The sequence below is a fragment of the Triturus cristatus genome, chromosome 1_1 (genome assembly GCF_964204655.1).
Source record: "Triturus cristatus chromosome 1_1, aTriCri1.1, whole genome shotgun sequence".
Lineage (NCBI taxonomy): Eukaryota > Metazoa > Chordata > Amphibia > Caudata > Salamandridae > Triturus > Triturus cristatus.
In genome coordinates this window covers 845,900,444-845,913,950 of record NC_140579.1, presented here as the reverse complement: position 1 = coordinate 845,913,950, position 13,507 = coordinate 845,900,444, and the positions used below count along the sequence as shown (strand labels likewise).

The 13,507-nt window shown below is 40.3% G+C and overlaps 1 protein-coding gene across 6 annotated transcripts in view; it reads right to left on the bottom strand.

Annotated features, from left to right (window-relative positions):
• The window catches only part of DCAF11 (DDB1 and CUL4 associated factor 11), a 370,711-nt gene that overhangs the window by 117,841 nt on the left and 239,363 nt on the right, over positions 1-13,507 (bottom strand). For 5 of the 6 annotated variants that reach the window (XM_085650394.1, XM_085650380.1, XM_085650400.1 and 2 more), the window contains exon 13: positions 1,846-1,952. In XM_085650394.1, coding sequence (XP_085506520.1) covers positions 1,846-1,952 — 107 coding nt within the window. Of the gene's footprint in view, positions 1-1,845; positions 1,953-10,411; positions 10,488-13,507 lie in introns of all 6 variants that reach the window. The other variant, XR_014980723.1, reaches the window with a different exon arrangement.

The window sequence follows — 13,507 nt, the reverse complement described above, 5'->3', positions numbered from 1 at the left end:
CAGGGCCTAACACACGACCTTTTGATGCGGGGTGAAGTTCCCATCCAGGCACTTCTTTCTACTGACTGTCTCTGCCTGCAACTGTGAAGTGCTGCGCAGTTGTATGCTGTATTCAGTGGGGGTGTGCACATTGGTGCGCGGTGTTATGTTGCTTTGTATCACCCTAGAGGGTATCCAGGTGCTTGAGCAAGGTGTATAGGTGTGTGGCAAAAATAAGATGATGGACGGAGTGCTGAAACTTTTCAACCACTCACCCTCAGTTAACAGATCTGGGTTTAATACATCGTTCTTTTGCTCACTATGCCACCCCAGTTTGGACCCAGCCATATGCAAATCAGTCTTGACCTTGCTCCTAACGGGAACAGTCCAGTCCGAACTGCCAGGGCAGGTCCTTGCTGGACCGGAAACAAGCATTCTGGGACCAGTTTCGGGGCATCATCCATCACCAGCCAAGCTAGCTTGAATCCAGTGGCTAAGCAAGCAAGGGAGCCATGTCTGGGCATACCCTTGGCCACTTAGGGCGAGCATAGCAAATACAACAAGATGATGGACGGAGTGCTGAAACTTTTCAACCACTCGCACACAGTCAACAGGTCTGGGTTTAATCCATTGTTCTTTTGCTCATTATGCCACCCCAGTTTGGACCTAGCCGTATGCAAAACAGTCTTGACCCTGCTCCTTAGGTGTGTGGCCCGAAGGTGCTTATATGTATATATTTTTTGAGTTTTATATAGCGCGAACTCGACCCAAAGGTATTAGAGCGCTTTACATGAGCACCAGTTGGGACCTTATAGGTGTTTAGCCATGAAACGGTTGATGTTGTTGCACCAAAGATATTGCGCTGCTTAACTAAATACTTATAAGGTCCCAAAAGCGAGACCTATTGGCTATGCCAATGCTTTTTTATCTTGTGTTTTACATTAACAACAAATAATGTGCACTGTTTAGCAGAGCAAATATGTTTTTTTTATATATAATAAAGAGATTGGTGCTGTGTAAGTAACCTTTTGGTGTTAAAAATTCACGTAATGTCAAACAATTAAACCTGTATGCTTTGTCTGTAAAACTATAAAATACATGCGGTTTGGGGAACAACCAGTATTTTATGCATTTTGCTTTTAGCTTCAGAGCAGTGAGGGTTAAGTAGTGAGGGTTGGCAAGAGGTCATTTGCTTAGACTTTGAATGAGGCAGACCTTATGTCAGTCTGCTTTATAGGGCTAGTTAGCCATTTGTAGTCTTTTGCTTGTGATCGCATTATGCTAACTTTGTTGAATGATTAACTAATCTTTTTGCTTTCTGCAATGATTATTTTGATTATTGAATAAAATAACAGAACTGAGATAATTGTCTCAAAACTTTTCCTGATGGTTTTTGGATGAATATATGATACCATGATGTCTCCCTTTCTCACACTTGGCCCCAGCAAAATTATTTATTTATATAATTTGTATAGTGCTTCTGAACCAATATGTGAAAGGGCGTTTTAAATAAAACAACATTTAAGCCTTCATCTGAATAAGAAGCAAAGAGAACAAGAACTAACATAAGAAGGTAAGAAAGAACATAGTAATATAGTATTCCTCTGGCCACTTAGTTTATTTAATTTTAAAGCGATATTAAAATGATAGCTTTTGGAAACATCACTAAAGTTAGTTAAAGGTGTCACTAAAGAATGTGCTTCTAAAAGATGGAATGTTCCATAATGAAAAAAAGCTGATATAATGCAGGTGTACTAATGACAATGTTATGCAGTGCATTGATACAAATTGGATGGGAAGCACATGGAATAAACTACCCAACCTGTTAGGCTAGTATATTTATTGGCCTCCCGACTGAACACTTACCGAGCTACTGACAATCTTCTCTTGATAAGGATGCCAGCTGACGTCGCGAACACAGGCACGATGACTGGTCAGTCTCTTCACAAGTTTACCTGTCAGAAGGTCGTACACTTTTACAAGAGAGAAAAAATAGTAATTACTTTGCGCACACTGCTCCGGAATGGCATTAAAAAAACTCAATACTAGGAACATACACCTCTTCTCCATATGGTACCAAAATATTAACACTGACACCATAATTACAGTCGGCCCTAAAAAGGGTGCAACGTTTATTGCAACTTATATATTCTGACACTGCAGGGATCAGAATTTATTCTGTATGATTAATAGCACCCAATTAAAATTATTGTCTGAAAAACAAAGCATAAAATGGGGACCACATCCATGTTCTGTCATTTATCAATACGGTGCTTATCACACAAATCGTAATTGCAATATGTGCTGTAAGAAGAGACGATATTGCATATAAATCAGTGTAACTGTGTTCTGAGCCTGAAGCCTTTTAACACAGATGCGCTCTACTCAACAAAACTTGGAAATGATAAGCACCTCCTTTCATACATTTAAGTGCTGTGCATGACTCTCATACAATATTTCAGAAATCTGACTGTTTTTGAATATCCCAGACTCTTGTTGGCCACCATCCTATCCTGGCTGTGCCACTGGTCTCTTCTATGACCTCTGGGAAGGTGGGCCAGCCTATCCATGTTGTCTTAGTAGCAAGAGTGAGTTGGGAGAGATCAGCTTTATGCAAGAAAGTTAACACCTACGAGCACCCGTTTGGTGGTTAATCTGTATTTAGTCACCCAGTTTCCAGGCAGTTTGTTCTACAGGATTCTTACTTTGTCAGCAGTAAAACCCATAGCAAGACTATCAAAATTAGGCATGTTAGTTTCTACCTGTCATGAGAAGCAATACTGGTTTTATTTTAACATGTGATAATCTATATGATCCATGTTGGAAATCTACATAATTTAATCAATTACCAAAACAAAATCAAGTACTGGTTTCATTGCTGCTAGAATGCCCACAAAAATGCCAATCCAGAAACAGCCTCATGTTTATTCTCAAGCTACAGAGGACTATAAGGTAAGGTGCTCATTATTGTAGCCCTAAAAGTCCCATCATGAGTCAGATGCAATATTTCTACAAGTCATGCAATGAAAGTTGTTCGCTTCACCATCGAAGAAGGGTTTGAATTGTTGTCATTGTCTAATCTGAGTGATATGTTTAACAGAGCAGCTGAAAAAGTTACCTAGCTATTAAGAGTTTTCAGCATCTGTGTGTTACAATAGTATATTGATTTATATGCTCTGATGAACTGTCCAGTCATCAAGCTGAGTAAATCTGTTATATAAACGTCTGTTAACTTTAGCAAGCATTGGTAAAGCCAAAAGGTCTTGCCTTTGAGATATAATGGCTTTACAGCGCCAAGTCTTTTTGTGGGCATGTAAATCGAAACCAAATTAAAAAGAAGTATCTCAAAATCACTTTAAGGCGGAGAAGAGGGCAGCAATTTGCTACCTGCTCCAATACCAAAATAAATTAAAAAAATAATATTTAGAAAAACAATCTTGGGAGTGGGGGCAACGGAGGGGCAGAAGGAGAAAAGAAGCACATGAGTAGAAGCAACAACACAGAGTGAGAAAAAGGGAGTTTATGTGAGGGAAAGGCACACAAGAGAGGTTGCAAAACGAGGGATAAAGCAACATGGAACTTGGGTGAACGGGTGTTTGGCGGATGGGTGAGAAGCACACGAGGTTGAGAGCTGAAAAACGTACTCTCTCAAGTGAGCAGCCAATCAAAGAGATGGTAAGGAAGTTATGCTCTACAGGAGGGACAAACAACACAAGATGAACAAACTGGGACAATGAAAGCTAGCAATTAAGCAAGCGAGCGTGACAATAAAACCAACCAATGGGCAGGCTGTAAGCCCCTTTCAGCGCTTGTTATGCCCGCTATAGGGCTTTTGTGACAAGACAGGGTGTGCTGTCTGGTAAGCTCAATCAAAAGAAAAAGGCACTAAAATATGATTCCATATTACAAGTCCATCCAAATAATTTCTTTGCGGTGTCTTTTTTTTTTTTAGACAAGTGGAGGCCATGCCAGATTTTCGTATCATGAATAACAGTAGCATATTTTTTTGTTATCTGACTCATGGGTTAAGTGATTGTTGCAAGTTAAGCCATGAACGCTACTAACACTGAAAAAATGTAACTACAAATAAATACCTCTTTCCAACGCTGGATGTTTCATAGATTCACTAATTAGAGTACACAGCAGTGATTTTAATGTTTGTTTTCTAATGGCACCGTTTAATGCAATAAACCATCTCTCTACCTAGGTCGTTGATCAGTAAAGTCTGTCCTTTATTAAAAGGCCTTAGGATTTAAACTATTGAATTGATTTTCTTAATTCTCTAGTTTAGTTGATGCAATTCCTTACAACTCTTAAATATCCAATGTGTGGAACAATCTCTCTGCAGGAGTTTTATTTGAAAGGATACTAGGCAAAGATACTGTCTCGTTAACAGGAAGGGTGTTGCTTTTTTAGCAATGAACTTTAGGCAGATTCTTGACACCACACTGTCTCAAGACTTGTATTTCAGTGACTCCTCTGGCAGAAGGTATGGCATCTTAGCTTTTACAGGTAAATGTGAATCTGTCCACTTCGCCTTCAATATTCTTTTGAGCCCACTGAAATTTCCCCTACTAATGAACTAAACTCTATATTTTCTAGCTAATTCCTCTACTCAACTCTGTTCCACATCTCCCCTTGATTTTTAATATCTTTTGCATCTGGTTAGGCTTCATCTCCTGTGCTTTTCAGTCTTTCTCCTGCGAGTCCCTTCTCCTCTATTAACAATTCGTTTCTATTTGAAATGATCTTTTATAGCTCTACTTTTTGATCATATTTGCCAGTCTACTTTCCCCTATCAGATAGTCAATTCTTTCTCGAGTTCCCTCCATTCCTGTTTTTCACTTTACCTCACTCTTGACACTTTTTTCCCTCTGTTTTTCCACAAAACACCAATCTGTAGGTCTTCAGTCTTTCACCAGTCATCAATCTTCTTGCCTTTCTCAATTTTCTTTATCTGTTTGCGTCTCAAGAGCCCTCTCTTAGCTTTCTATTCTCAGAATCCTATCCTACCATTATTTCTGCATATGCTACAAGCTGTTATGGAGAATGCCTGAATTGAACTCAACCACTGATTATTCCTTGGGTCACATTCTCGTCCATCATTATTCACCCACTGTCACTTGAGAGGAGACCAGCCATATCCAAATCGTTATTAGTCACACTCCATTAAGAACAACTCAGTCGAACCAGACAGGCAAGGTCTCCTCCAGACAACACAAGCAAACCCAGACCAGTTTCGGCATACTTGGGCGTTGCCAGAAAGGTATTGCTTGAGTCCTATGGCATAATGAGCACTGGACCCTTGCCTGGGTATACCTGTCACACTTAGGATGTCTTCTACAACAAAGTGATTAAAGGAATATTTGAATTAATCTCTGCCACTGGTAATTTCTCAGTTCATCCACTATGTTGCTCTAGACAGAGACCTGTCATGTGGCAAATCAGTTATGATCCTGCTCCAATAGGAACAGCATATGGAAAATAATGAGAAACAATCTATATTTGGACCGTGATGAATACTGGAATTTGGGCAAATGTAGGAGAATAGATTAATGTCCAAATGTAGTGCTCCCATGCTCTGAACCTCTACAAGAAAGTTCCATCCATTAAAATGAACATTCTTTCAATGCTCCTACATCTGCCCTAAATTTAGACTGTTGTCACGGAGTCAAGTGGATTTATCCACACAGCAGAATTATCTGAGACTACAGTGGGTAGATACGAAGGAGCCTTTATAATTTAAAACACTGTTAGTTTCAATACAATGGATGGCATAGTTTCAATACAATGGATTCACCTTAGCAGATTCTGCAACAAATCTCAACTAGTTTCGCCTCTTTGGATATTTCTAGAGATATGTTCTGGAGGGGGGTCGTCCACAAAAAACTAATCAGGTAAGTTGATTTGTCACTGAAAAAGTGATATATATATATATATATATATTCACTGAAAAAAACCATAGGTTTCACACACGTTATAGTTACGAATTAGCGTTTAAAAAACCTTGCAAATTCACTTAAAAAACCATAGGTTTCACACATGTTATAGTTAGCTGGACATTTCACTCGTAAAAAACCAATGAAATTCCCCCGTTATAGTTACTGCAGGCAACTATAACTCACGCGACCGCAATCCTCTGCTGATGACGTCAGATATTACATCACTGTATTTAGGCACTTATTTACCCATGTCTTCTTCCATTAATCTTTAGCTATACATATATTACAAATATTTATTTTTCATAAAGACACATATGTCATCAGTGATGTAATATCTGACGTCATCAGCAGAGGATTGCGGTCGCGTGAGTTATAGTTGCCTGCAGTAACTATAATGGGGGAATTTCATTGGTTTTTTACGAGTGAAATGTCCAGCTAACTATAACATGTGTGAAACCTATGGTTTTTTAAGTGAATTTGCAAGGTTTTTTTAAATGCTAATTCGTAACTATAACGTGTGTGAAACCTATGGTTTTTTCAGTGAATTTGTACGGTTTTTAAATGCTAAGTTATGTATTTATTATTATTTTTTTTTTCAGGTTTTTCACCGTGCGCGCACCGTGAATTTATTTATTTTTTTAAAAATCGCGAGGTGCGCGCACCCTGCGCGCACGGTTCGGGGTGCGTGCCGTGCGCGCAGGGTGCGCGCACCTCACGATTTAAAAAAAAAAAAAAGTTTTTTTCTCCCTTGGGGGTCCTTCTGTGACCCCCTGACCAAGGCTAGGGGGTCAGGAACTGTCCACTCTGCCCCCTTTTCACGTTCTCCACCTTTTTTTTTCACCCCCTCAGACTGCGAGAGACAAAATGGCGGCCGACACTTCCTGGTTTCGACCGATTCGAATGTTTACCGACATCTAACAACCAATCAGAATTGCGCTGGCGCACGGCAGGGTGCGCGCACAGTGCGCGCGTATAGATATTGATATGCTTTTAAATGCTATTTTCTCAGGAAATACTGAACAGATTTACACCAGACCTGCAAAAGGCACTTCCTTGACCTTATGGCTACCTCTCTGCCAAATTTCACGTAATTCTGTTCAGCCGTTCGGGCTGTAGCTGTGTCTAAAGGTCCTATGGAAAATAACATGGGGAAAACGCGTTTTGGGACCCCCCTTTTTTCTCGGCCCCCGCTTGACGAATCACCCCAAGACTTTCAGGGTAGGAGCTGAGCGGAGTGCCCCATTAGTTTTGAAAATTTCACGAGGATTGGTCAACCGGCGCCAAAGTTATTCAAAATAGAATTTTGAGATTTCCTATGGAAACTAGGTTGTAACTATAACTATCTACTGGCGACCGCCAGTAGATAATATATATATATATATATATATATAAATAATACTAGCAGGACATCTATTCCAGATTGTATCAGGTATTGCGAACAATATCTTTTTTATATGACAATCTCTCTTTTGGGCAGTGCTCTCTAATCTGAAGGCCAAATTCAAGAAACGAACACGTCTTCATGTTTATGATAACATCTTCCAGCTTGTGTTTTAGTTTGAAAGATCTGGGAGGGGATCTTGTTGGGAAACAAGACTGGTACAAAATCTTATCATGTTTATAAACTCGACTTCCCAGTTATTCTGTTGATTACTGGACATACCTCAAAGATTAGAAAAGTTAGAGTTGATTGTTACTGTCACAGAAAGAAAAGCTTTCTTGGCTGACATCCTTAACACAAATACAAACATATCAGAAGGCTTTTACAGCACACAATGAGCTTGAATTAGAACAGGTGATTCATTAAAACATGTGAGTTTGCCCATATCGAATTTGTGATGGTGCTGCAGAGTTTCCACCAGTTCATAAAAACATATCTTCCCGATTCAATTCAAAATCTTTATTTCGATGCTATCAGCATAGGTCATAAAAAAACAATTGTTCGAGTACAATACAGCATAAAGTAAAATAAAACATTAAAATAGACATATAAGGCTCACTACTATACAGAAAAAACAGTTTTATGATTAATAAGAAATGCTTTTCTTAGCAGGATTTGCTTTCCAGATGTAAGAGGCAACACTAAAACATACTGCAGGGGACTCCATAGTGCACAAAACATGCATTGCAGCATTGTGACCTCTAATATGAAGTGCAATAAAAATGTGTTTTAGAAAATATTTACTTAAAATACAAATAAAATTGGCAAAAAAGCATAACGTGTTGAGTCCTCTGTTTTGAGATTCCATCACATGGACATGGAACAGACATGCTATGCCATTGATTAATAATGGGGAAAGTGACAAGGTGAAATACAATGTCTAATCACAATCTAGTAAAAACGAAACGGTGTTGCTTATATATCACAAAGGACAAATACGTTTGGAATCCCTCAGGCAGTGCATATGACATATGTAACAACCGTGGGTTTCCTAACATCAATAAGGGCTCTTTTTTCAGACCACACATCAGATAAAACTGCTTCCACCTCAGATTTCTGAAGCATGATAATTCTAGATGGCTCCTGGAGCACAGTAAAACCAAACATCAACTTAAGGGTGTTACCGATGAAGGACAACCATGGGATATGAAAAACATAATCTAATGTTAAACAATTTCATATGATTGGCTTTGTAAATTCTATCTTGGGTATGACCCATATTGTACGCAACAGTAGAATAGGTTGAAGTAGCAACATGTCTTCCAGGTGAGTCAACCCCACTCCCTTATGAATAATAGAAGACAATATTGAAAGGGGAGTACACAAAAGGCGCCTTGAAAAGTCGTTTTCCTTGACCTGTAAAGGCTTACTAGACGTGTGATCCCACATACCGCCAACATAAGTTGCGGCTGCTAACTCTCTCGCGTTATAGATGGTAATCCTATTCCCTAATAGGGAGGCAGCCAAGTTTACGAGAGTACTTAAACACACCCTCACTCTCACACACACTGTTGATCTTGAGCCAGGCTTTCTGTATATGTTGGGCCCAAGAACTGTTATTAGAAAACATAATTTTCAGAAAACAAAAGGAATTAACCTTTGCAATGGGTGTACCTTCCCAAAAAAAGGATCTAACCTTCTGTGGAGTTTTCCCACAAGACATTATAAATGTCTTGGATGTGATGAACTGTAATTTCCAAGATTCTATGAAACCAGGAATCCAGGAAAGTTATTCATTAACTGCTGCAGCCGGACAGCAGTCCTAGGCAACAGGACCACGTTGCCTGCACATAGAGGAAAGAGAACCATGGGATCAACAACAGTTGGTGCATCAGCCTGCAAGAACCGCAGGGTATCATCTGCACCATTCATAAAAAGTGAAAATAAAATGGGGCCCACACACACCCCTGTCTCACGCCTTGCCTAATTCTACAAGAAGGTGAAACTTCTCCATTGGGGCTGTATCCTACTTTGGCTAAAAGAGTCTCATACACCTGAGAAAGGAGACAGACAATATTTTCAGGAGCCCCACTTGAGAGCAGAGTATGCCACAGAATTGAGTGGTCCACTAAATCAAAGGTGCTACTAAGATCAGCAAAACACAAGTAGAGGGATCCTGGCTTTGCCTTTGTGTATTTCCCAATCATGGATTCGAGATTTACACATTGATCCACTGTCTGAAGTCCCTTCCTGAATCCACACTGGACATCCAAAAAAATGTAATTATCGGTTGCCCAATCCTCCAGTCTCTGCAAGACGACCCTGCCCAGGGTTTTTGCAGATGAATCCAAGAGGAAAATTGGGCGGTAGCATTTCAGGTCAGACCTATCACCCTTCTTGAAAATGGGGACAATAATGGATTTAACCCATACTGAAGGTACTCAACCCATTGCTGTGGCTTTGAAAACTCGAGGCAAAATTGGGCCCCATAACTCACCCATACCTATAAAAGCATCAACGTGACCCCGTCTGGTCCTGGGGATTTACCTTTGGCACAGCCTTTCAAAGCATGAAGAACCTCATCCAGGACGGAGTTGAGGGGCATACAACTCTTAGAAGTAGGATTCATTTCTGTTTCTTCTAGAGCCAAGAGAGTGAGCCTTGACTCATTATTACCCAAAGGATCACAGATCCTTTCAAAGTGATCTACCCAGACTTGCAGAGAAATGTGTGATGTTAATTTGGGAATAGAATCACTTTTCAAAAAGGGGCATTTACAGTATTCCAAAACAGAATGTTGTCATTAGTTTCAGCTGCCTGGACCAGATCTGATCAGGTCTTTTCCCTTAGCTCCTTCCTCCTGGAGTCCAACGCCTCATTGTAATCCTTAAAGGCTTAATAAAAGAAAAGTCTCTTGGGACGCGGTGAAGGGAAGCTCTAAACTTTTAGAGTCTTGTGTACACATGTGATACCAGCCATGTTTATCAGATGACTCGTTCCTAGTAGGGCGCAGCAAGAAGGAATTAAGAGCCCCAGTGATTAACTCAAAGGCAGAGACCAAGCTATTATTATCCACATCAAAGGTTAAACAAACATCAAACTCATTTACCTTTAAGGTTATCAACATCCACAATACGCACATAGGGCGACTCTCGACCATCTGACATGTACACCATTCCGCCTGACTGAAACGATATTTGATATACCATTAGAGGCTATCAGCATGAAGAGTCATGAATAACACTATCTGATTGTGGTCACTCACTGCAGTTTGTTTGACCCTGATGTTGGGGGCTAAATGGTTGACAGTATAGCTAATTAAAAGATGATCGCTTGTGGAATGTGCACCTCTACCCACAAGCATATAGATCTGTGAACTACATATAGTTTTATGGTCTTTCAGCAGAAGATTATATTTATGAACCAAATTATTTATGTAGGAAGTCAATGGTACCATCCCACACATGTTATATATCACTGTGCCGATTAAAAAATGATTAGTGTGGGAGAAAAGTACAAAAGGGGGATGGGAGGTAGGTGGGGAATGCATTTGCAATAAAGGGTATTAAGCTAATGGGCAGTAGGCTTGTGTATTAATAACGGTTATTGATGTAGGAGAGGGGTGACCTTACCCATGGCTATGCTGAAGGCAGTTACCTGGGCAACTATATTTGTCTTAGTCTGAAGGTAAGATTTTAGTGAGTTTACTGAAATCCTAGCTCTGAGAGTCAGAACTTTTTTCTGTGCTGTTGGTTTGCTGTCTGTTGCCTAGAGGTTTCTTAAGGAAGCCTCTTCTCTTTTCAAGTACGTCCCCTCTGGAATGAGAAATAGATGAAAATCTTTGGATTGATCTGAGGCAACAGAGTAAGACTCAAACTTGAAAGTGTTGTCCTCTACAATAAATCAGTTACTTTCTGTGCCTTTTAAGTATAGCAATGTGGATACAATGGGCACCGGGCACCGAATAACTCTCCTTGTATCAAAAGTGAAATTATAGTATGCTGAGAGACCTTCTTGAACTTTTTCTTCTCAAAGTACTTGTCTCATAAGATCTAAAATCTAATCGAAAGGATATTGTGATTAGATAAGGAGTTTAGCCTTAACTGTAATAAACTGATGACAATCTCTGTCCATTAGCTGTTATTTGTGGATCCCTGAAAGGATTGAAAGGATTATGTTACTTACCAAGTAAGCATCTGTTCTTGGCATGTAGAGCTGTAGATTCACATGCTTTGCATACTCCTGCCATCTAGTGTTGGGTCCGGATGTTTGCAAGTTGTTTTTCTTCAAAGAAATCTTTCCCAGTTACGAGGTAAGGTGACTCCTCCTTTCAGGGATAGTACGCATGGGCATCAGCTCCTCTGTTCAATTGTTTTCCCGCAAAAGGAATGAAGGGAGTGTAGTACAGAGATGTCCATGCATATGTAATGTAAATAATGAAAGCTGCAACTACAGGTGCCTGGGTAGGTTGGAGGGCGCATGTGAATCTACAGCTCTACATGCCAAGAAAAGAGGCTTACTGGGTAAGTAATAATCCGTTTGAGGCATGTGTGCTGTAGTTACACATGCTTTGCATAGACTACACAGCAGCATTCTCCCAATCCGTGGCTAACTGGTAGATGTTGCAGTTGTTTGAGAAAGTGTCTTTAGCACTGCTTGCTACATTGGCTTGTTGACGTGCTAACACACCCACACAATAGTGTTTGGGAAATGCGTGTTGTGTGGACCATGTTGCTGCCTTACAAATGTCAGCTATAGGGATGTTACCTAAGAAGGCCATAGACGCTCCTATTTTACGAGTAGAATGTGCTCTAGGAGGTACAGATAAAGCTCTTTTAGCTTGAGCATAGCGAGTTCGAATGCATTTAACAATCCATCTTGAAATACCAGATTTAGAGATAGGATTGCCTTTGTGAGGTGTAGCAAACGCAACAAACAGTTGTTTTGTTTTACACATTTTTTTTGTTCTTTCAATATAGTACAATCAAGCTCTTCTGACATCAAGTGTGTGAAGAGCTCTTTCTGCTACGAAATCATGCTGAGGGAAGAACACAGGTAACAAAATTGATTGGTTGATTTGAAAAGCAGAGACCACCTTGGGAAGGAATTTTGGATGGGTGCGAAGAACTACTCTATCTTTATGAAGCTGTAAGAAGGGTTCTGCGAAGGTTAATGCTTGTAGCTCACCAACTCTCCTCAATGAAGTGATACCAATAAGGGAGGTAACTTTTCATGAGAGAAACTGTAACTGACAGTTGTGTAATGGCTCAAAGGGTGGACTCATGAGTTTTGTAAGCACAAAGTTCAGATTCCAGTTTCGTGCAGGAGGTACCTTGGGTGGTATTACCCTTTTAAGGCCCTCCATAAATGCTTTAATTACTAGAAACTTTAACAAAGATAGATGTTGTCTGTTTTGCAAATATGCGGCTACTGCCACAAGATGCAATCGAATGGAAGTGTAGGCTAGACCAGCACGCTGAAGGAAAATACTACTTACCCAGTATGCATCTGTTCTTGGCATGTAGAGCTGTAGAATCTCATGCTTGTGCATAGATCGCCATCTAGTGTTGTGCCCGGATGTTTGCACTTTGTTTTTCTTCAAAGAAGGCTTCGTAGTCACGAGCTAGGTGACTCCTCCTTTCGGTGATAGTGCATATGGTCATCGACTCTATCTTCAGATTGTTTTCTTGCAGAGGGTGAGAGAATGGAGTAGTAGTAAAGAATAGAGATGGCCATGTGTATGTATGATGAATAACAGAAGAACTACAGCACCTACAGGTACCCAGGGAGGTAAGTGGGGGCATGAGATTCTACATCTCTACACGCCAAGAACAGATGCATACTGGGTAAGTAGCATTTTCCGTTCGAGGCACGTGAGCTGAAGATCACATGCTTGTGCATAGGCTATACAGCAGTTTCCCCTAAGCGGTGGCTATCCTGTAGCTGATGGAGTTGTCTGAAACAGCGCTCCAAGTACTGCTTGGCCTACATTCGCTTGTTGTCTGGCTAACACATCAACACAGTAATGATTGGTGAAAGTGTGTGGTGTAGACCATGTTGCAGCTTTGCAGATGTCAGTAATAGGGATGTTCCTTAAGAAAGCCATAGTAGCCACTAGCTTACGAGTGGAATGTGCTTTAGGCGGTATCGTCAGAGTCCTTTTGCATAGCAAATTCGAATGCATTTAACAATCCACCTAGCAATA